Source organism: Dioscorea cayenensis, chromosome 8 (genome assembly GCF_009730915.1).
Source record: "Dioscorea cayenensis subsp. rotundata cultivar TDr96_F1 chromosome 8, TDr96_F1_v2_PseudoChromosome.rev07_lg8_w22 25.fasta, whole genome shotgun sequence".
NCBI lineage: Eukaryota > Viridiplantae > Streptophyta > Magnoliopsida > Dioscoreales > Dioscoreaceae > Dioscorea > Dioscorea cayenensis.
In genome coordinates, this window is record NC_052478.1 from 4,749,991 (window position 1) to 4,771,622 (window position 21,632).

Sequence of the window (21,632 nt, forward strand, 5' to 3'; positions counted from 1 at the left end):
TTTTCTCTCTTTTTTTTGTTCTTCTACTCAGAAATACACCCCACTAATCCCTCTACTCTTGAAAATTGTTCTATTTAGTCCCCTCTACTCTAAAATGAGCCAATTAATGACCGTATTTTCAAGAGTAGAAGGACTAGATGGGAAGAGATTAAGGGTAGAGGGACTAAGTTGGATCATTTTCAAGAGTAGAGGGATTAGTGGAGCGCATTTTTGAGTAGAGGGACCAAAAGGGAAGAGAGAGAAAAGTATAGGGACTAATTCGGGTATTATACCTATATATTTTCTTAAATTTATTTAGGTATAATACCCAAATTGGTCATTTTACTTTTCTCTCTATTCTCTTTTGGTCCCTCTACTCAGAAATGCGTTCTACTAATCCCTCTACTCTTAAAAATGACCCAATTTAGTTCTTCTACCCTTAATATTTTCCCATCTAGTCCCTCTACTTTTGAAAAATACAGTCAATAATTGGCCTATTTTAGAATAAAAGGGACTAAGTAGAACTATTTTCAAGAGTAGAGGCAGTGGCGGACCTAGGAATTTAGTTCAGCCCGGGCTTAAATAAAAGTCAATATTCTCATATTCATCACTTTTTAATTTTTCGGCATTTTTAGCCCAACCATGACCTCTCCTCAGTCCAACCACGACCAGTGGCAAAACCAAAACTCATCAGTAAAGGGGTTGAAGTCAACTACTATAATTGTGAGGGATGTTTTGAACAATTTTTCAAACTTTATTTAAACTTAAAAAAAATTAGTAATTTTTAAATAAGAAAAAATTTTCAATGCCACATTATTAATTTAATTTTTTGTTGATTATTAAAAAAATCATAAAGTTTAGATCATTATTTTTGTTATATAATTTTTAAAATTTCCACAAATTTTTGAAAGAAAAACCTTGTTTTTAATTACTAAAATTATTAAAAACTTACAATTGCAAACTCTAGGATTTGAACCATGGTGGGCTCCTATCATTCAACTCCCATAAACCACTCAAGCACATACCCATCACATGTTAGTTAAACACAAACAAAATATTATTAAACATCAATATTCATATAAAAAAATATTATTGGACACGGTTCTTCTAAAGTTTTCCGGCCGGCCAGCCCGGGCTTCAGCCCGGGCTGGCCCCCATGTGGGTCCGCCACTGAGTAGAGGAACTACTTGGGAGCATTTCTGAGTAGAGGGACTAAAAGGAAAGATAGAGAAAAATAGATGGACCAATTCGAGTATTATACCAAATATATATTACAACGAATCTTCAATTACCACTTGATCACTTATAAACAGAAAATACTAGCAAATAATACCATCAAACACTCCCCTGAACACAAGGGGTCACTGGAATTTTGACAATGACTCAGAGGGCTACCTGAAATTATTAGCCAATAAGTAAATATTAGATTCATTTTGTGAACTAACAGTGTAAGAACTAAAATTTAAAGGATGACATTCTACTGAGACACAACTATGGATACAAAAGAAGCATCAGGGACTGGACTAGCAAACCTTGAACATGAGATCTCTTCTAGTTCTTCTTCATCAGACTTTGCATCACTAAAACTAGAAGCTCTCTGATTTTCAGTTTGACACTCTTCCTGCTTCTCACCATTTCCATTGTTTGCACTAACACTATCATTTTCAAGATCATTAATCTTGTTCCTCCTAAAGGTATGAGAATTGAGGTCCTTTTTGTTGTAGTACTTCCACCAAGACATTAGCCTTTGCCAGGCTGATTTGTCAGAATCCAAGTTCTTCAATTCCTGCCAATTCTTTGATAAGAACAAAGCCAAGAATATCGCAAGGGCGCATGTCGAAGCAGCACCGGTGATGATAAACAACCCTGAGAAGCTCTGAAATGTGAGATTCTCTGAATTCACTGTGTTCGTGTCAATTGAACAAGCATTCAGATCTCCAAACCACATCCTTTCAATCTTTTCCTTCTCACCTCCCTCAGCTATGTTCAGTATCTCCTTTGAGATGTCACCAACCAGTGGAGAACCTTTGGGAAATGCCTGCAGTTCAGAAGAAATGAACAATTAGCACTGCACACACATTTGTTTTGTTTTACTTTTGAAGTTAAGAGGATAAGAATTGCAACTCACAAAGCCAAATCCTGCAGTTTGGTACAGTGGCCCAACCATGGTGAATTGTTTACAATGTTGTGCAAGAAAAACCTTAATGTATGGGATTTCATTTATAATTGCCGAAACTCCACCATTTTGGTCTCCTTTAGTGAGTGCATCTACATAATGCTCAGGTCCAACATTTGTAATCTTAGACTTATCAAAATGCAGCTGTTTCAGCAGGTCTTTAATGAAGGAAACATTGTCGCATCCCACATGGTCCCCATCATGCAAGAGTTTTTGAACGTCAGTTACTGCTGGTTGGAGTTGTTCCACAGTTATAATGGATGTCAGGCTTGCAGTGTAGCTTGATGTTAGAATAAGCACCACAAACAGCCATATGATCAGCACTAGCTTAGACAGGATATTCTCCACCTTCTCCCCTGCAAACAAAGATCAAATAAATACTAAAAGCCCCGCACATTCATTAGTTAAATAAATATGGTTGGGTGTTGGGTATGTGTTTACTGAACTATGAGCAAAAACGAGAGTCGAAAGGGAGAAGCAGAACATGGTGCCAAGTTGTTGGGAGGGTGGGCCTCTGAAATCGGTGTTGATCCTGTGTTCCATGACCCAAATAACAAATCCAGTGTAGAAGAAGAAGGCCAGACTCCCTAACCATAAGTCAACACTCAATGGCTTCAAGAAGATCCAACCATTCTTGTGAGTGCTTTCTCTTACAGGGACAAGAAGTGACACTCCTGACTCAGTGAATGGCAATGTAAAATCCACATACAAAGATCTGTTTGCTGTTACTGTGATGTCTCCAACCACAGCATCAAATTTCTGTTAAAATAAAAAATACAGGGTTATTAATTTAAAATGTTTCATATTTGTGGTATATTGTCTGTTCCCAACCAAGCCTCAAATTTTGTATTACACAAGACAAAGCCAACAACTTATAAAAAAGAAATCCTATTAAAATTGTCAAAGCCAAAAACTTCCAAAAAGAAATCCTACACAAGTAAAAAATACATATTCATGGCATAAATCTTAACATAAAACTGGTCAAAATAATCAGCTAAGTATCTGGCATTAATCTCTGTTGCAAGCTACAATCTCTCATGCCTAAAAAGCATACAAAAGATAAAATAAAAAGAAAGTATTCAATTCTCACCTGAAGATAAACCTGGTAGACAAGATCATCATATGTTCCTGCAGATTCGCCATGTTCATTCTCAAAAGGAATAAATTCATAAAGGATAGCATAAGGCAACCTCTTCACCGCAGCTTCAAACAAATCAATGCAATAACCACTAACACTTGTTATATTTGTGGCATTATCTCTCTCCACTTTCACAAAACCCTGGAATACTTTATTCACTGGAACTCCAACTCTCAACTTCTTGCCACTCACTGGAATCTCCCAACCTTTTGGAACTTCAGTGGAATCCCCAGGCCATATCACAGGACTCAAACCAACATTATCGGAGATTGAGCTAGCACTTGTGAGCCCATTGTCTGGTTTCCAAAACCCAATACCTCTCCCTCCTCTTTCAACTATGTTCACCACTTGGAATGTGGATAACTTCAAATGGCCGTCAACAAAATGAAACTCTCCACTCACTCCATTGAACTTCTCCTCTTGAATATATTTTAGGACTTCTCTATTCGATCCACTTGTTTTTTCTACTGCCATTGCTAGTGCATAAACTGTATCATATGCCCACAAAGCAAAGATACTCATCTCCAGTTGATCTTCGTCTGGATACTCCTTTTGATACCTTCTCTTCCATCTAACACCGAACTCATTGAGCTCTTTTGTTCTTGGAACATGGAGCTTCACTCCAAGAGCTCCTTGCATTGTATCTATGACTTGAGGATCAAATGAGTCCGCAATGTTTGTTATTCCATCAGTCAGGATCCATGCATAGCCTTTGCTCATCATTCCCACTTCTTTTGCATTCAAAAAGAGTCTTGCTCCCAATGGTGCTGACATATGAACAATGAAGACCCTTGTTTGCATTATCATTAGCTTATAGAGCTCCTCCTTAATTTGATAATCAGTTGCTGATGAGACAATAAGACTGCGGTGTGAAATTGCTGCATAAGTTTGTTCAAAGGCGTCGATGAGGTAAGGGATGATATCTCTTCCATAATCAGTGTCTTCAGATATGAGGATGGCTTCTTTCCATTGGAATAATCTTGCAATGGAGGCAATAGCAGTGAGTTGTGCAGTGTCATTGAGTGTTGCTCGAAGGAAATACGGTGTTTGTATTGAAGAAAGGACTGGACTGGTTGCTGAGAAGGAGATTACGGGAACTTGAGTTTTGTTGCAAAGATCAGCGATGAACACAGCTTGTGATGATGTTTGGGGGCCTATGATTGCTTGAACATGTTCTTTCTCTATGAGATCAATAACTGCATGCAATCATATAGAGTTTCAGAAAGATAGCTAGAACTGGTTTTATCGTATGTAAATTTAAGTTATTCGATTGAAATGGCACCACTAGCATGATAAGTTTTTTGGATTGCAATTTTGTTTGTTCAACGGTTCACAGTCTAATTGTCAATACGAATGACTTATCATGACTTATAAAGTTACACATAGAGTATATATATATATATATATTTATAAAATGTGGTCAAGCTACATGTTAGGGACGTGCACATATATTGACTAAATATTTCAACACACATGTTCCTTCACCCTACTTAAGCTGAGGTTCAAACCCACATCTCCAAGGATTCGGTGTAAATAGACTTGGCGGGTAATTTTTTAATCAATCCATATAGTTTATTTTTTTATCTAAAAAATAAAATAAAAAATAAAACCCTCTATCTATAATTCTTCTCATAACTACTAAATATTTGGTACCATTATTTCAAACCAGCTCCTCAGGTTAAAATTTCAATAGAATCCATCAAATGTCTTCTAAAATTTTAAAATGAAAAAATTACTATTGTTTAAATTATTTAAATAATTAAAATAGATTTCCAAAAAAAAAATCGATTAAAAAAATCCGCTAGTCTTAAAATCTCACCTCGTTTAATCATGTTATAAATTTTAAAATGAATGAAACTACCCCTCCTTAAAATATACTTAATGACTAAAAAAATTTCTAAAAATGTTTAAATTAATTTTGCAAGATAAATTCATAAAATAGAGATAAATAGGAAGGAAAACAAATTCCAAATAGACTATTTTTGAAAATTTATTTTAATGTGTAAATTAATTTTAACGGTAGTTTTGTCATTTTAATATTATATAACAACAATTTAATGAAATTTGCTTTACTGGATAGGGATTTTGAAGTAACAAAACCAAAAGTTTGAGTTTTATGAGAAAATTTGGAAGTAGAACAGAATACATTATAGTGGTTTAGAAGAAAAAAACAACAAAGGAGAGGTTAGGATAAAGGGCATTTAGATTAGTAGAAGAAGAAATTTTCAGTACCCAGGTTTCATGATTCAAAAGGATAGGACAATTTTAGCTAAATATGATTAAAGCATGATGGCTAAAATAGAGGGGAGTTTTTGAAGTTTTATGTGCTCATAGAATACATCTTAAATTGAAAGATAAGTTTTATAAAATGGTTGTTAAACCAACTATGATATATATCAAAATATTGGGCATTTAAGAAACAATATACTTAAAAGATAGGTGTGTTGAGATGAGAATGTTGAGATGGACATGCAATAGTAGGAAGGGTCAACCTATCTAAAGTACTATTGATAAGTTATAAAGACTCAATTAAGATAATATGCATATGTCCTTAGACAATTGGTAGATACCCCAATGAAAAAAAAAAAGGGAGCTTAAAGAAGAGGTCAACTTAAAAAATATTTAGTAGAATCTTTACAAACAATATGTCTACCAGCTTGCTGTTGTTGCATCAACCAAAAATAAATAAAATAATCACCCCTGAATCATATGACAGGAAAACTGAGACTAGATGCCTAATTTATTCTGCTTATTCAATTGAACTTATTACACGCTAATTAATTAAAAAAAAAAAAAAGTTTCGAAAAGTTTCTGAATATTAGTGTGAAATACCTGGTTGTTGAATTACAGAATGAGAATTGAGGTAACAAAAAATAATATTGTAATGAAGACTTCAAAACTTACCTTCAGAAGCAGCTTGCACAACATCATTCTCTGAATCTCTAGTATGAAGAACAAGTCTTGTGGTGTAGTGTTGATGAGATGCATAGAATTCATCCATTGCTAATGAAATGCTCGTTTGACCGATCTTCCCAATCCTTGTGCCCAAATTGAGGACAACACCAACATGAAAAGGAGTTGTGCTGGCACTGAAATTTTTGACAGCTGCGAAAAACAAGACACTGAAGAGAATGAGCTCAAACATTTGTTCTGTCCCACAATAATGTACTTTTTATCTCACTGAAGGCACTAGATGTTGGTCGTTTATATATAAAGTGAGGGTAGTAGAGTTTAAAAATTGAAGATTCTCATTACTTCAGTATCTTCATTCAATATGTCCATTGTGTCAATTGAAGATGAGTTCATTATTTAATTGTCAAGGTATGTGAAGTTGACTTGTTTCTAAATGAACTTCACACAATTTCTTTGAGAGGAAATTGCATGTGAAATTCTCATTTTAAGAACTATGAAAATTGACACTGTCAAAAAACATTAGGTCAATTTGATCAATTCAAGTGAAATTTCTGATTGGAATCTCAGTTCTGAATCAAGAAATTCAAGCTATCGTTCTATTCACAGAACATTAATTAGCGCCAACTAGTCAGCAACATATTTGATTCTTCTTACCTTTGCTTTTCCTCTACTCTCTGGCAATCTAAGCACTCCCTAAAGGTAATAAATGTTCACTAAGAAAATCATCCCTCCTTTCCAAAAAAAAAATTACCAGTTGTGCAAATGTATCATGTCTGATAATTGTTAATTGTTATCTCAAATGCATAGTTTCAGAATGTGACGCAGAATCTCAAATCTAAAGATAGATACCGGTACCACTCATCCATGCTTAGATACACTATGGATCAAATTTCCCATAATCTAAACAGTACTAGTAGCAATCAGATGGTCACTAAGAAAGCGATCCCTTCTTTTCCAAAATCTTACTTGTTTTGCAATGAAGCATGTCTAATAATTGTCATCTCAAATTAACACACTTTGGGATTATAATGCATAATTTCATTTCTCAAACAACAATTTGTACTTCCGAGTTTCATCTGCTCACCGATGCTTTGAACACCATAACAGCATGCAAATATGGGTAAAATGTGTTTCTTCATCTACCCAGTCAAAATTCAAATCTGAATCTAGTCAAAATTCAAACTATGACCAACCAAAATCTAGGTTACCTATGTCAAGCGTTTCTACATCTTCTTCTTGTCTCACCAGTCACCATTGAATTAATGAAAATAATAATTTGTTAGACCTCCAAACCCAGACATACGTTAAAAAGAATGAAGTTTTGTACACCAATGAGCATGGAAAAACAACCCCTAAATGCCATGAAGATAATTAGATAAGCAAAACCTCAATCTGGCAAAATGTACGTGTATGCTATTGCTATCACAACAATCAATGAACAAATGCAAACTATCATGCTGGTATGAAATTCTATTCAGAAATGCATTTATAGCAGAAATCAACCAACAAAACAAGAATAATCATAGCAATGCAAAGAAAAAAGGAGAGAAATTCTTCAAGCCGGCAACCTCATGCACATCTCATACCTGCAATTCATGGCAAACTCGGGTGGGAAGCCCTGGAAGAAAAGGATGGCAATGGAGGGAGGGAGATGAACAATTGGTGGAGCTCGTGGAGGTCCTCACTCACTGGTTGCTCTTGTTCAAAGAGAAGGAAAAGGTCTAATTGCGTACGGTGATCCTCCTCGGGATTTCTTTTTGGATTTTCGAGTTCTGTTTCCAAGGCAGATTGATAATGATTATTTAATTATCAATTTTGCAATTAAACTATTTTAAATATTAAGGTAATTTTGATGTTTGATGTGCAACCAAGATTGAGTGGGAGAAGTGGTATATCCACATATATATATATATATATATATATATATATATATATATATATTTTAAAAAGTAGATAAGTTTAGATTAGAGAGAACAAATAAAAGTACAACTACCACTAGATGTGGTAAATAACAGTAGGACAAAAGAGGAACAACAAAAAAAAATAACAAAAGCCCCTAAAGATACATTAAACTCAACAACTAGCCAATGCCTGAGTCATGATCCTCATCAGTAGGCAGATTGTCACCGAATTCCTTCACACGTGGGCCAAAAAACTCCAAACTTCTCCTGATAGTAGTGAAATCATCTTCAATTTTCGTCCTGGGTCCCTCTGCAATTGATGAACACCAAGATACAAGCATCCAATTTTTTTAAAAAAAAAAAACTAAAATGGGAGAAAATAAATATGAATTTTTATGATTTTATTATGATTTTGTATGCATTTTGTTATCCATTTATTCAATGACCTCCACATTGGCAATTTGGCAAAGAGAAAGTTGAGGATTTGTGATTTGTCTGTATTTATGAAAAAAAATTATTTATTTTATTTATTTAAAAATATATTTTTATTTTTTTATAATAATTTTTTTATAAAAAAAATTAAATATCTTGTCAAGATAAATATGATAATATACAAATTATGGTTATATATTAACTATCTAGTCTCGGTTGCCTAAGAAAATCCTGCTCAAAAAATTTTTAAAAATTAAATTAAACTAAATAAATTTTTTCTCCCATGCAATCTTAACATAGAAGAATACATCTAGGGGTGGCAAAAATTCGGGTCCTGACAAAACTGGGTCCGGACAACTAATAATATAAATAGAAAAACTTGTGTCCGGACCCGGCCTGGTTTTAAATCCGGACAAACTTGGTATGTCCAAACCCGGTTTATTTTAAAACCGGGTTGTCCGGATGTCCAAATTTGTCCGAATTCTATAAGTTATTTTTAAGTTCGCTCAAATATTAAATTATACAAAAATAATTTAATTCACATTAAATGTAAAAAAAAAAACATTAATAATCCAAAACTCAACTCAAATTATAGAAAAATCTAAGTCTTAATAGAAAACAATAGATGTTTAAAGTTTTTAGAAGAATGAGCTTAAAACAAATGGGCCTAAGGTTGTGGACTTTTAAAGTTTTATGGGTTAAAAGGGCCCGGTTGTCCGAATTTCTATGTCCGAACCCGGCCCGTATTTAAATCCGGACAACCAAGCCATGTCCGGACCCGGCCCGTATTTGCAAACCTTATGTCCAAACCCTTTTTATTCCGGGCCGGACAAAACCGGGCCGACGGGTCCGGACAGATTATTGCCACCCCTAAATTATACATCTCTCACAAAAAAATCCATCATATATTAAAATAATACTGCAAACAGTACCAAATTCAGAAACAATGATAAACATTATCGCTACAATACTTCAGCACATGAATTTGCCCATGACTGGTTGCCTAGTAAGCGGTAACACTGCGAAGCCCATTGGGCAGTGGCTTGTTTATAATTATTTTAAAAATAAATCTAAAAAAAATAAATAAATAAAGCCAGTAAATAAAGAAGAATTTGTGTGTTGTACAGTAAGAGTAAGCAACGCGGCAAGAGATAAAAGTCTTTGACAGAGGCTGGCTTCATCTGATTGCAGTGTTCCGCGGAGGAGGAGGAGGAGGAGCGATGAAGAGAATTTTTGGGGGAAAGAAGGAGGATCCCCCTCCCACCGTTCAGGACGCCACTGAAACGGTTTGCGTCTGCATCTCCATCTCCTTCTCCTTCTCCCTTTGATTTCCTTGATGTTGAATTAGCTTTATGTTGAGAATGAAGTATAGATTAATACTTCACCTTCATTAAAACCACTAAATTTGTCTTCAAATGGTGTTTTTTGTTTTTCTTTAAAGCAAATTTAGTGTCAATTTTTCCTTTTCATTTGTAAACTACTGTTTTGATTGCATGAGATGTCTTAAGCATGTTTCTTCAGTACTGACTAGTATGAGTTCTTTTGTTTGGAACACGATTGGAATGAAAGTTGTAGTTTTGTTTTTTAATGCCATTTATGGGTTGGTTGAACAGTGATCTGTTAGCTATTTTGATCATTATACACTTATTGTTTAACTTTATACATTGCGAGGAACAGTTCAAATCCTGTTTTGAATTTTCATCTCAATTGTTACTATTTGTTTTGCATATAGATCAAAAGGTGAAATTTGACTTTTTGATTTCATTTTATGTATGCTTTCCTGATTCCTCCTTTATATTCTACAAGATGCATGCAATTAAGTATGTTACAAAGCAGTTGTCAATAGCCTGAAATTTTAGATTTGCACATGTAGGGATTGTTAGGGAGTGGTTGTGTGACTGGAATTGTCAGGCGAAGCCAACGTATAAATTGACTGAGTGAAATTTTGTGTACTCTAAAAACCAATGACTCCAAAAGATGCTGAAATCTTCTCTTAATTTGTATGTGAGGAATTGCCTTCTTTGCCATGGCCCATGTTGGGTCTCATGGTTTTGTCCTGTAAAAAGCATGATACATATATTAGCATAATATCTTTCTATCTTGGATTGATTTGGAATTATTTACTTCATCCTTTGTAGACTATTAAAATAATTAATAGTCCCGCATTAGTTAATTTGGTAGATATGGGTCTCTCATCCTACAAGCTTGAGCTTTTAGGATGAACCACATTAGTTACTTGGTTTGTTTGATTTGTTTGTAACATGTCTTAGTTAAAATAAACTAGCATGTATGGTGCATTACAGTAACTAATGGTCCCATTTTAGGTAATTTGGTAAAAATGAATCTAAATATATAAGACTAAATCTCTCATCCTACGAGCTTAAGCTTTTGATTAAATCAAACCCAGATGGTTTATTTGGTTTGCATCTAACATGCACAATTCTAGACTTAATCAAGATCAGGCTAGTATTGTCGTGTCTTATACTTTTTTTGTTTTTTTTCCTTTTCTTTTTTAAAATCTTGCTTGGTTTCGCTGTTTTTAATAAGTCGGTTAACTATCATCTTTGAACAATGAGTGTATAATATAGAAGATGTATACCATATGGCTTTATGGGCCAAGTTCAGAGGCTTTTGTGATGCCAGTTGAAATAAAATAGACTAAGAAAAAGAATGAAAGAAACATAAGGGAGAAAGGAATCATGCTTAGAAACGAAAGCCATTTTTTCCCCTGATTTTTAGCCAGGTACTTGTTTTATACTTGGTTGGAAATTTGCAAGGCCGATTGTTATCTGAAATTTTTCATGTTATGAGTCTTATGACCTTGTCTTATTTAGACAAGAAATCTTCTTTTAGAGTCCGTTAGATTTTATACTCTTTTGAGTCTTCACATTTTGGTAATGGCCTGAGTTCTAGAATACTTCAAGGCCAAATTTAGAGCAAAGGCCTAAATTACTTAATTAGCATGGTTTTGAGGTCTGATATTGTAGGTTTATGCCAAAACTTTATCTCTTTGATGGCACCTTCTTTGACTTCTTAGACCAGAGGCTGTGATTTAGAAATTTAGATCAAGCAGTTATAAACATACATAATGGAAAAACAGCAATGACTATTGATTATGATTCTATTTAACATTTCTTCTACGAGTTGACCCTAAATTCATGTTGATAGTCTTGCTTAAATATTGGATAATCTTCATTGTCTTGTGTATTTTTGACATCCTGCTTTGTTGCTTTGATGAACATCCATGTCTCTTACTTGGACCACGCCTTGTAGTGATGTTGACGAAGTTTAACTGCTCTTTTTGGTTTGCTAATAAAAAAGAAAACTGATTTACAGATAAATAAAAGAGGTGAAAATGTTGATGAAAAGATTAGAAAGCTTGATGCCGAACTCACTAGGTACAAAGAACAGATCAAGAAGACTCGACCTGGTCCGGCTCAAGAAGCTGTCAAGGCTAGAGCAATGAGGGTTCTCAAGCAAAAGCGGATGTGAGTAATCTTTCTCTATACCATTCACTTTCTGTCTTTTGTCAACTCTACAATTAGAAGTAATTATGAAATTATGCAGTCCATACCATTTTTTTATTTGGAGAGAGGTTTTTGTTTCAATAACATAGAAATACATCATTTTCTAGAAACAGAATTTTCATTTGAAAATCATTTGTCTTTGTTGTATATCATAATTCATCAGTTTAGACCAAGAGTTTACATGAATATATATTATTGTTTGTTTGAAGAACCAGTATGCCAGATCTGTTGTTCGTCATAAACACAGTAGGCTTATTTCCAATGTACTCTTTTCATGATGTAGAGAGTTCCTTTCTAATTTGCTCTTTTATATCTTTCTCCCTGTCATTTGCACGCCACTAAATGTACTTTAAACTTATAGATCATGCTACTTCCATTCAACCCAATGTTCAGGTATGAAGGCCAGCGAGATATGTTGTACAACCAAACATTTAACCTGGACCAAGTAGCTTTCGCAGCCGAAGGAATAAAAGATGCTCAACAAACAGTGTGTTCTTGTATTCCTTGAAACATCAGGAATTTAATTTAATTCTATATTTTCATCAATTATATGCTTAGAATTTTTCTTTCTTCTTCAGATGGCAGCGATGAAGTCTGCAAACAAGGAGTTAAAAGGAATGATGAAAACTGTAAAGATTCAAGACATAGATGTATGATCCTGTCATCAAGTCTATGCTTTCTTGTTTATCAAATCATGTTTCTTTAGTATCCACTATTTTCTCCTCGCGCAGAGCATGCAAGATGAGATGATGGATTTGATGGATGTGAGTACAGAGATACAAGAATCTCTTGGGAGAAGCTACAACGTCCCTGATGATATCGACGAGGAAGAGCTTATGGGCGGTAAGACGATCCTTTAACTGTCTATCTTATTGCTTTACATTCAATTCATACACAAACTGTTCATAGGATCATTTATTTCCACTCTAATTGGGTCTTCATTTTGGTTATACCACTCAGAACTCGATGCTTTGGAAGCAGACATGGGAACAGAGATCGAATCTGATGCAATGCCATCATACCTCCAACCCGACAATGAGCCAAATTTGGATGCAGAAATCAACTTGCCCGGAGTCCAACCCAATCAACAAAATGCGCAAGTGTGTATTTCTAGAGATTTTTCTGCACACACCATGAGATTTTCTTCTCGCATTTTTTACTTAAATGTTTTTAAACTGATTGACACAATGCCATCGATCTTTCGATGCAGGCTGAGGATGAACTTGGCTTACCTGCTGCACCTAAAGCTTCGATACGGAGTTAGATATCATATTGTTAACTCAAGAACTAAATTCTTGTATCTGCAGATGTTTGTATATTATCGAATGTGGCAGACATGCATAAATTAAATAAGTAAGATGATCGTAACAACAAATCCACCCATGGAAGATGAATCAACTTTCTCCAAAATAAATTAATAAATCTTAATTCACTTTTAATTAAACATAATACTAATTGGGCATCCAAAGCATTATCCTAAGCTTTGACCAATTGATAAAGTCCAACAACAACATCATCATCATTATCTCTTCATAAAATTAGCAAATAATGATTACTAAAAGCTCACTTACTAACTGAACTACTACTTATTCTCATGCTCAAGAAGCTCAACCAGACCACTATTGAAACGCCATTGGATAAAAAGTCAAACCCTCTTATCATCTTATCCATGAGAGACACTTGGAGAGAAGAGTTTAGTTCCATTTGGGTGTTCCATTAATTTCATTAATGAAATGAGAGATTGTTTAGGTTGCTCCTGCTCCATGCAAATAGACTTCATCTCTTTGGATCCTCATTTTTTTTATTCATTCCTTAATTTTATGCTTCCCTCGTTGACATCAATTAACAAATATATATATATATATATATATATATATATATATATATATATATATATATATATATATATATATATATATATATATATATATATATATATAGTCTTATATTCGAATAATATATACATATTAATGCTTGTGTTAACACTTAAACATCATTCTTAATTTGTGAGATTGTTTATTCTTGGGGTCATCCATGAACAAACCCCATCAAGGCTTGTGTTTTATTTATTTATTATTATTATTTTGTCATGATTATATTTATTATAATATTTATACATGCAAAGCTCCCATGAGAGTTGCAATTTTTTTTATTTTATTTTATTTTATTTTTTTAAAATGATTTGGGTCTTCAATCAATTTGTGGTTTGTTTATGTCTTTGCAGAAGATGTGTTCATAATAAATTTTTATTAATTAATATATCCCTTTAATTTCAACACACCACCTATAGTTTAATTGATATATTTGTTTTCTTTTTTGGAATATGAAACTCATATGATTGAATTGATTGACTTTAAAAAGAAAAAAAAAAAGAATTATATAAGATGTGGCATTATACTAATTTCTTTGTAGATTTGGACAAGTATTTGAGGCTGAAGTTACTGGTCACCAAACCTCACAATCAAGACTAAATTGATTTCTTTATTGATGCTTTATTAGATGATTGTTTAGTCAAACATTATGTTAACTAATTATAAAGACTTATAAGCTTCATCAAATTGTGATTAACTATTTTAGTTATTAATCAAAAGTTAGGCGATTTCTAAAATGATTTTTAAAAGAGAGTTTTCAATAAATGTTATTAGTCAGACACTTCTTATAATTTGAACTTGACTAAAAACACAAAAATTCCAAATTAACCTCCTGAACTATTTATTATATAAAAAATGAGCTGTTTTTTCCCAAGATTTGTGAATCTCCAATGAGTCAAAAAGAAAAATGTATATACATTAAAGAATAAAAAAATAGAAAAATAGACAAAATTATTTTCTTTTTTTTTTCTTAGAGAAATTATCGTATTTGCCCAACAACCTTCAACTACTATAGCATTTAGGTCAGACATAGTGACTTGAGTTGACTATGGTTAACCAAATAATTTACACTCTTACTAAGGTGGATGCATGCATGGAGTAACTACTACACCAACCACCCTTCATTTCTAGACTTTCTATTTTGAATTACAGCTTACCACAAGCTCAAGGCTTGAGACTAAATCTCCTTTTAGAAGTTGAATTTATCTATTGTGATATTTATTATTAATCAAGAGCTAGACTTCAGAAGAGATCAAATTAATTTGTATATATATATATACACCTTGTGGAGTGGGTATATATGCTATATATGAAATCAACTAAAGTTTTTTTCATTTTATTTATATGGATATATATAAAAATATGTAATAAATTAAAACTTATGCTAAATTTTTATCTTAAATAAATAATACATTGAGTAATAGATGATAAAATTTAAATTATCATTGTTCCCTCTTTAGTCTGTTATGGTCATATTTATAGTCTGTATTTCGGTCTCTTCTCTTGTTTATCTTTATATTTTTTATTTTTGTGTTTTAAAAAATTTGTATATATCTACTTTCTAAAAAAAATCATTAATTGATTAATTAATAATTAAACTAATATAAAGTGACCTCTTCAATTGGTTCTATATAATAATAATATCATATAACAAACACTACATATCAACATTTCCCTCTTTCTTCAAGAATGGATAACCATTAAAGTAAATAAATTAATAAAGAAATAAGAGAAGAAGACATTTTTAATCAATAATGTTTATAATGTCCAAATGTAAATAATATACTTTAATTTCCAACTCTCTTTTTTGTTTGTGTCCAAACACATCTAGGTGAGAAGATAACAACATATTTGAGGAAAATAATAATAATAATAATAATAATAATAATAATAATAATAATAGTGAAATAGAAGCATTAATTGCCTCCAAAGTGAATATATATATATATATATATATATAATAAACAAGCTTAGGACCACACTAAAATTTATCAACATTACTAGAACATAATCAACAATTAACAATGTTCATTATAAAACAAAAAAGTTAGTGGAGTCTTCTTGTTTCTTATGTTACGGAAGGAAAGCTTGATGACCAATTAATGAATGATTAATGAATGATAGCCAAGGACCTTTGGGTCTATTGGTACATGGATCATCGATAGAGCTCTCACCCAGTGGTGAGAGTTCGATTCTCGGCTGAGGGGACATTTCTGGGAGTTGTGAATAGTAATTGTGTATGGGTGGTTCCAACGCCCACGTGAGCATGGTCCTATCCCCATTTATTTCACCGAGGCTTGTGCACGTCATCTCTAGTGGGTTCGCCCCGCTCCTTTTTCCCAAAAAAAAAAAAAACAATTAATGAATGATTCAATGAACATATGTTCTTAATAAATGGTACAATATTACCTTCTTTTATTAATTACCTTTTTGTCATCACATTGTCTGACATCTTAAATATCCAAAGATAATTAATTTGATCTCTTCTTCAATATTTTTACCTTAATTAATTTTTCAATAAGAAAATATATGTCACAATGTTTCTTGGTATATATATTGTTGTTTAGTAGCCATCAAATGTTGAAAATTATGGTTATATCTAAGTTTTCATTTGATAAACAAAGCATTAACTGAATACGAAAATATTTAAATCAATTAGATTGCTTTCAAGTGATTAATTAACTTAGGAAATTAATGATCAAGGATTTCATGAAATTAATGGTTTGGAGGAGACTTTTGACTTGATGCACAACAAACCTTGACTTTAGTGGACCAAATAAATGAGCTCTCAAAACATAAGAAAAGATCATCAGAATAAGTCTGGATAGAAGATCCACAAGGTCAAACAGCTGACAACATTACCAATGGTCCCTTATCAAACTCGTTTTAATCTATAATAAATCTCATCACAATTCAACAACAGCAAAATTATATTATAAGATCCCTCAAAAGTCAAAAAGAAGTTATCTGAAACACATAAAGACTTGCAAGCAAGAACTCCTCCACATTGCATGCATCCACATGAATTCAATTATATATACATGCATACATACTATATATATATTTTTTATTTTATTTTTTTGTGATAAAAGTGGCTATATATATATATATAGAAGGAAATTAAATTTATTGGGGGAAAATGAAACAGAAGAAGTTGAAAACGCGTAGTCGATTTTGACAGATGTCATCAAGATTCATTGAAAGAATCAGTGGTTGAAGTGGTGAAGGTGATCATGTTAGCCATGAGTTCCTTAACCTGCAATTGGATGCAAATGATCAGAAAAAGATGGAACAATGACTTACCAATTTTAAACGCTTATGCGTGAATGGAATAGTACTTAATTTTCCATGGCATTATTTTAGTATGTACATGTACTTTTTTTTTTATTAAGTAGTATGCACATGTAGTAAATTCTCTCTCAAATGTATATATATACATATTAACATTTAATTAGTGTATATAGTATTACATATGCCATTCATGCATGAAATGTCATCATTTATATATTAAAAACAATGCAAGCTTGTTTATCCATAGCATAGGGACACACTCATTCCAAAGAACAAGAAGATATATCATTATAATTAATAATTCATTCCATCTTAAAAACAACATGATTGATAACAAGTTTACTTTATAGTAATTAATATAAGGTGTGCTAACTCAAATCAATCTTCTTCTAACTTTCAAATGCTAAAATCCAATTAAGTCCATCAATGCACCCATTGATCCCAAAACTCTTTATCATTTTGTTTATAGTTTTCACTCATCCCTCTCTCCCAAACCCAAAGAGTGGTCATGGGTGGTGATGAGGTGTGAGCCCATGAGATTCCAAATTCTAAGTGAAGACAAAGAGAAGGTCATCCATGGACTCCCCCTCTTTTCATTTGCTTGTTTATATACAAGTCTTGTTACTTTTTCCTAATTAATTTTTTTTAATCTTTTTCATAAACTTTTCCTTGGTGGTGGTGCAATGTCATGGACCCCACTCAAGGGGAAAACCAAGGTCAATGCAAGGTTTTGCATGTCTGCTCTTCTCCTTCATAAGAAAACTATATCAATCCCACCACCTTCTCTTTTGGTTTGTCTCCCTTCCACCTTAAAATAATGCATCCACTTGTCTAATTAGAAATAAGTTGTTTATACTTAGTATTTATTTACATCAATCTTGCCTTTTTAATTAATTTACTTTTATATATTATCATCATGGTGAAACAAAGAAAGGCAATTACCATATAACTATGAGCTTTTGGGGTCTTCTGTGTTGATCCTTATAACCAATGCGGCATTTGATGATTGGAGTCAATGACTAAAGTTTCTTAAAGTAAGATGGAGATATCTATATTGGATTTATAAGGGAGTCAAAAGTTTAGCATTCCCTATTCACATTTCATGACATTTAGCCTTGCAATACATAAATAATGCATATCTTAATTAGTCGTTATCCTTTGTTTAATTATTGTATAATTAGTAATCAAAAGATTAAATTAATACGTACCAATACGTAAGAGTCTCTTCTTAATTAACCACTAATATACATATTAATATATAGTATATGTATATATAATTCGTTCACAATAGAAATATATATATATATGTGTGTGTGTGTATAACGATCATGTGTCGTCTCTTTCTTCTCTTTGGTGAAATAGAGACTCCTTTTATTCAATATATATATATAAGCATTCATTCAATATATATATATATATATATAAGCATTCGACCTGCAGACTTTCATTTATATTATTTGAATCAATCCAACTTTCTCCATGGGAAAGCTAGCAAGATTGAACATTTAATGGGAATCCAAAGAATGAAATATCTTCAAAAAGCTCTTGTTAGAAATATTACAATAATAGAGCCATAAAATTAAATTTAATAGACCAATAAGAAACGTTGATGTTAGCAAGTGATCAAGTCAAGAGGGGTAGAACAGTCTTTTCCTCTCCATTGCAAAGGTTCAAACTTCAAAGGACAAAGAACACGCACCAAAGAAATTATGTGTAAGCATGCCTTGGTGGACTTTGTCATGCAATAGAGAATAAACAAAGATGGTAACAATAGAAAGCCATGCAGTCACAAAGATAGTTAAGAAATTTTTATATAAAAAAAGGCTCTTTTTGAGGACTTAGAAATAAAGGAAGAAGAAGGGAGAGAAAAAACACTAGAAATCCGTTGAATTTGAGTAGCACCTTGTCTCATCGTAAGCATCACATCATTCCACCACCTTTGTTTTTTTTTTTTTTTAATTTAAATTTTAAATTTTTTTTTAAATGTTTGTCTCTCCCTATAAAACAGGCTGCTATCTTCTTCTCTTCTTCTCATCACCTTGACAATAGTGGTTAGAAAGAGAAAGAGAGAAAGAGATGGGTAGAGCTCCATGCTGTGATAAGGCAAATGTGAAGAAGGGACCTTGGTCACCAGAGGAGGATGCAAAGTTGAAAAAATACATAGAAGAGAATGGCACTGGTGGAAATTGGATTGCTCTTCCTCATAAGATAGGTGTGTGTGTGACTGTGAACTCTTTCTCTTCTTCTCCTTCTTATCTAGTTATTAGGGTTTCTATTTAATTTGCTTATATATATATATATATATCAGGGTTTCTGTATATGTGCTTTCTCTCTCTTTCTGTCTTGGTTCTCTCTTCTTTGGTATTGTTTCATTAGTGTTTCTTGTGTTCTTCTCACTATCTCTCCTAGCTAGCTCTCAGGTAGTCCTATTCTAGAATTATGAAAAGGTGTGCTTATATGTCTGTGTTTTATTATTTGTTTCTCACTTTGATTCATGAAAAAATAATATAGGAATTTAAGAGAAAGAGAATAAATTTAAAAAAAAAAAAAAAAGTGGATGGTGATTAAGCTAAATTTAAGACCATTTTATTATTAATTCAAATGAAGGATTAGCTTAGGAATTAAAATAAAAACATTTGATAATTTTGCAGGTCTGAAAAGATGTGGGAAAAGTTGCAGACTAAGATGGCTGAATTACTTAAGGCCAAACATCAAACATGGTGGATTCTCAGAAGCAGAAGACCAGATCATATGCAATCTTTATATTAGTATTGGGAGCAGGTACATATTAAGTTCATTCTTTTAGTTCCTCTTCCATATCTTTTACTTTTTAATTTTCTCATTACTAAACTTATCAAGAACATGCATGTTAGGTGGTCAATTATTGCAGCACAATTGCCAGGAAGAACAGACAATGACATCAAGAACTACTGGAACACAAGGTTGAAGAAGAAGTTGCTTGGTAAGAGGCCGGAGACATTATCGTCTTCCCGCCTTTCTAGCATTGAAAACTCCGGTGATGAACTTAATGGAATGCATTGCAACTCTCCTACTCAATCTCTAAGCGCATCGGCAATCGAAAGGATGCAACTTCACATGCAACTTCAAGGTCTATGCAATCCTTTCTCCTTCTACAACCACCCTGCACTATGGCCTAAACACCATCTTCAAATGGATAGACCACTTCATAGTCAACAAACCGACGCAATTATCACGGCTCCGGTGAGTCAAGTTACCGAAGATTATCGATTATCACAACAAGGTATTAATCTTCCAATGAGTGCAACTGTGCAAGAAGAATTAGGCTTCTCATCATCTTCAAGCTCAACTGTTTTCAATTCTGAGGTGGCTGGACTGCAAGCTGAGCTCAGGGAGTTGATATATGGAAGGAATGAGAGCTTTGGTGGACAAAGTAGTGATAATCAAATAACTATTCCAGACTGTTTAAAAGACATGAATGAAGGAAAAGAACACATGAATTGGTGGCCTAACAATACAATAGAGGACAAGTATTCATCACCAATTAGCTCTTGGGACTCAGCATCTGGTTTCCAACCAGATTCACTGATTCAAGATTTCATGTCATGCTATGATGTTCTATAGGAATTTTATTAACATCATTGAGAGATCGGCAAAGACGATGATGGCGAAAAATACTAAGGATACAAGTGATTCTACTTGAGATCAGTTCAAGACTACATTGCTGTTCATATATGTATATGTGAATAATACTGTATGTTCTCAATATGTCATTGTGAATCTAGACATGAGTTTTTCTAAAATTTCTCACTGTTTGTTCTTAAAAATCATTATTGGGTTTTCAAGCTTATAATTGTTAGCATATGCTAGCTAGATGTTTTTATTATATATGTGTGTGTGTGTATTTATATGTACCTATATATCTTGGATGGAGGTAAAGTTTGGCTATGATATTTGACTAAATGTTGAAATATTTTGATTTTAAGAAGTTGCTAGGAAGGAGGTGATTAGGGGAAGGGAAAGCCAATATGAACTAACTTACCCAACTTATAAACCATGGTTAAAACAAGATTAACTTGAGTTTGAAAGAGGATTATGAGCATAACATTGGTAAAAGTGTTTTCCATATAATGCGTACTCAATGATTGAAGTTTCCTTCTTTCTTTGTCATCATAAATGAAATTATCAAGCACTTTAATTTCCATAGTCCAGCAAAATTTCTCTTGAGTATCCATCCAATCAATAAATGCATGCATCTTACGATTCAATGTTGTTTGGTTTTCTATATTGTTTGATTTCATTATGTTTCTCTACGTGCTCGGCGACTTATCTATGATCAATTATAAGAAGAAATTGGGCACTGTGGTAACCCTGCCAAACCCATTTGTGGAACTGTTGGTATATATTTGGTGGGACTCTTTGAAT

At 32.9% G+C, this 21,632-nt stretch overlaps 3 protein-coding genes across 5 annotated transcripts; 2 read left to right on the plus strand and 1 right to left on the minus strand.

Moving 5' to 3' along the window:
- Window positions 1-1,248: 1,248 nt before the first annotated feature.
- On the minus strand, window positions 1,249-7,907 carry LOC120267958 (glutamate receptor 2.8-like). Of its 3 annotated transcripts, XM_039275638.1 has the most exons (7): window positions 7,793-7,907; window positions 6,198-6,415; window positions 3,246-4,489; window positions 2,602-2,914; window positions 2,108-2,511; window positions 1,512-2,017; window positions 1,249-1,374 (listed from the first exon to the last, which is right to left on the minus strand). In XM_039275638.1, the coding sequence occupies exons 1-7, from the start codon at window positions 7,801-7,803 to the stop codon at window positions 1,371-1,373; spliced, it is 2,700 nt and encodes an 899-aa protein (XP_039131572.1). In that variant the 5' UTR covers window positions 7,804-7,907; the 3' UTR covers window positions 1,249-1,370. The 3 variants fall into 3 exon arrangements, with proteins under 3 accessions (XP_039131572.1, XP_039131573.1, XP_039131571.1); XM_039275639.1 differs by having other exon boundaries at window positions 1,249-2,017; window positions 6,198-6,398; XM_039275637.1 differs by having other exon boundaries at window positions 1,249-2,017.
- A 1,762-nt stretch (window positions 7,908-9,669) lies between these two features.
- On the plus strand, window positions 9,670-13,419 carry LOC120266615 (vacuolar protein sorting-associated protein 60.1-like). Its single transcript, XM_039274260.1, has 7 exons — window positions 9,670-9,825; window positions 11,876-12,027; window positions 12,460-12,553; window positions 12,645-12,716; window positions 12,798-12,909; window positions 13,027-13,166; window positions 13,277-13,419. The coding sequence occupies exons 1-7, from the start codon at window positions 9,760-9,762 to the stop codon at window positions 13,328-13,330; spliced, it is 690 nt and encodes a 229-aa protein (XP_039130194.1). The 5' UTR covers window positions 9,670-9,759; the 3' UTR covers window positions 13,331-13,419.
- Window positions 13,420-19,288: 5,869 nt separating this feature from the next.
- LOC120267832 (transcription factor MYB36-like) lies at window positions 19,289-20,916 on the plus strand. Its single transcript, XM_039275510.1, has 3 exons — window positions 19,289-19,440; window positions 19,880-20,009; window positions 20,102-20,916. The coding sequence occupies exons 1-3, from the start codon at window positions 19,305-19,307 to the stop codon at window positions 20,829-20,831; spliced, it is 996 nt and encodes a 331-aa protein (XP_039131444.1). The 5' UTR covers window positions 19,289-19,304; the 3' UTR covers window positions 20,832-20,916.
- The last annotated feature ends 716 nt before the right edge of the window (window positions 20,917-21,632 follow it).

Excerpts from the sequence above, each read along its gene's own strand:
- LOC120267958 (XM_039275637.1), bottom strand. Across the intron at positions 4,490-6,197 it reads TGTGCAAGCTGCTTCTGAAG|TTATTGATCTCATAGAGAAA; the intron begins GTAAGTTTTGAA and ends GATTGCATGCAG. Across the intron at positions 2,915-3,245 it reads TCTACCAGGTTTATCTTCAG|AAATTTGATGCTGTGGTTGG; the intron begins GTGAGAATTGAA and ends TTATTTTAACAG.
- LOC120266615 (XM_039274260.1), top strand. The coding sequence starts at position 9,760 with ATGAAGAGAATTTTTGGGGGAAAGAAGGAGGATCCCCCTCCCACCGTT. Across the intron at positions 12,554-12,644 it reads TAAAAGATGCTCAACAAACA|ATGGCAGCGATGAAGTCTGC; the intron begins GTGTGTTCTTGT and ends TTTCTTCTTCAG. Across the intron at positions 12,910-13,026 it reads CGAGGAAGAGCTTATGGGCG|AACTCGATGCTTTGGAAGCA; the intron begins GTAAGACGATCC and ends TATACCACTCAG.
- LOC120267832 (XM_039275510.1), top strand. The coding sequence starts at position 19,305 with ATGGGTAGAGCTCCATGCTGTGATAAGGCAAATGTGAAGAAGGGACCT. Across the intron at positions 19,441-19,879 it reads TGCTCTTCCTCATAAGATAG|GTCTGAAAAGATGTGGGAAA; the intron begins GTGTGTGTGTGA and ends ATAATTTTGCAG. Across the intron at positions 20,010-20,101 it reads TATATTAGTATTGGGAGCAG|GTGGTCAATTATTGCAGCAC; the intron begins GTACATATTAAG and ends CATGCATGTTAG.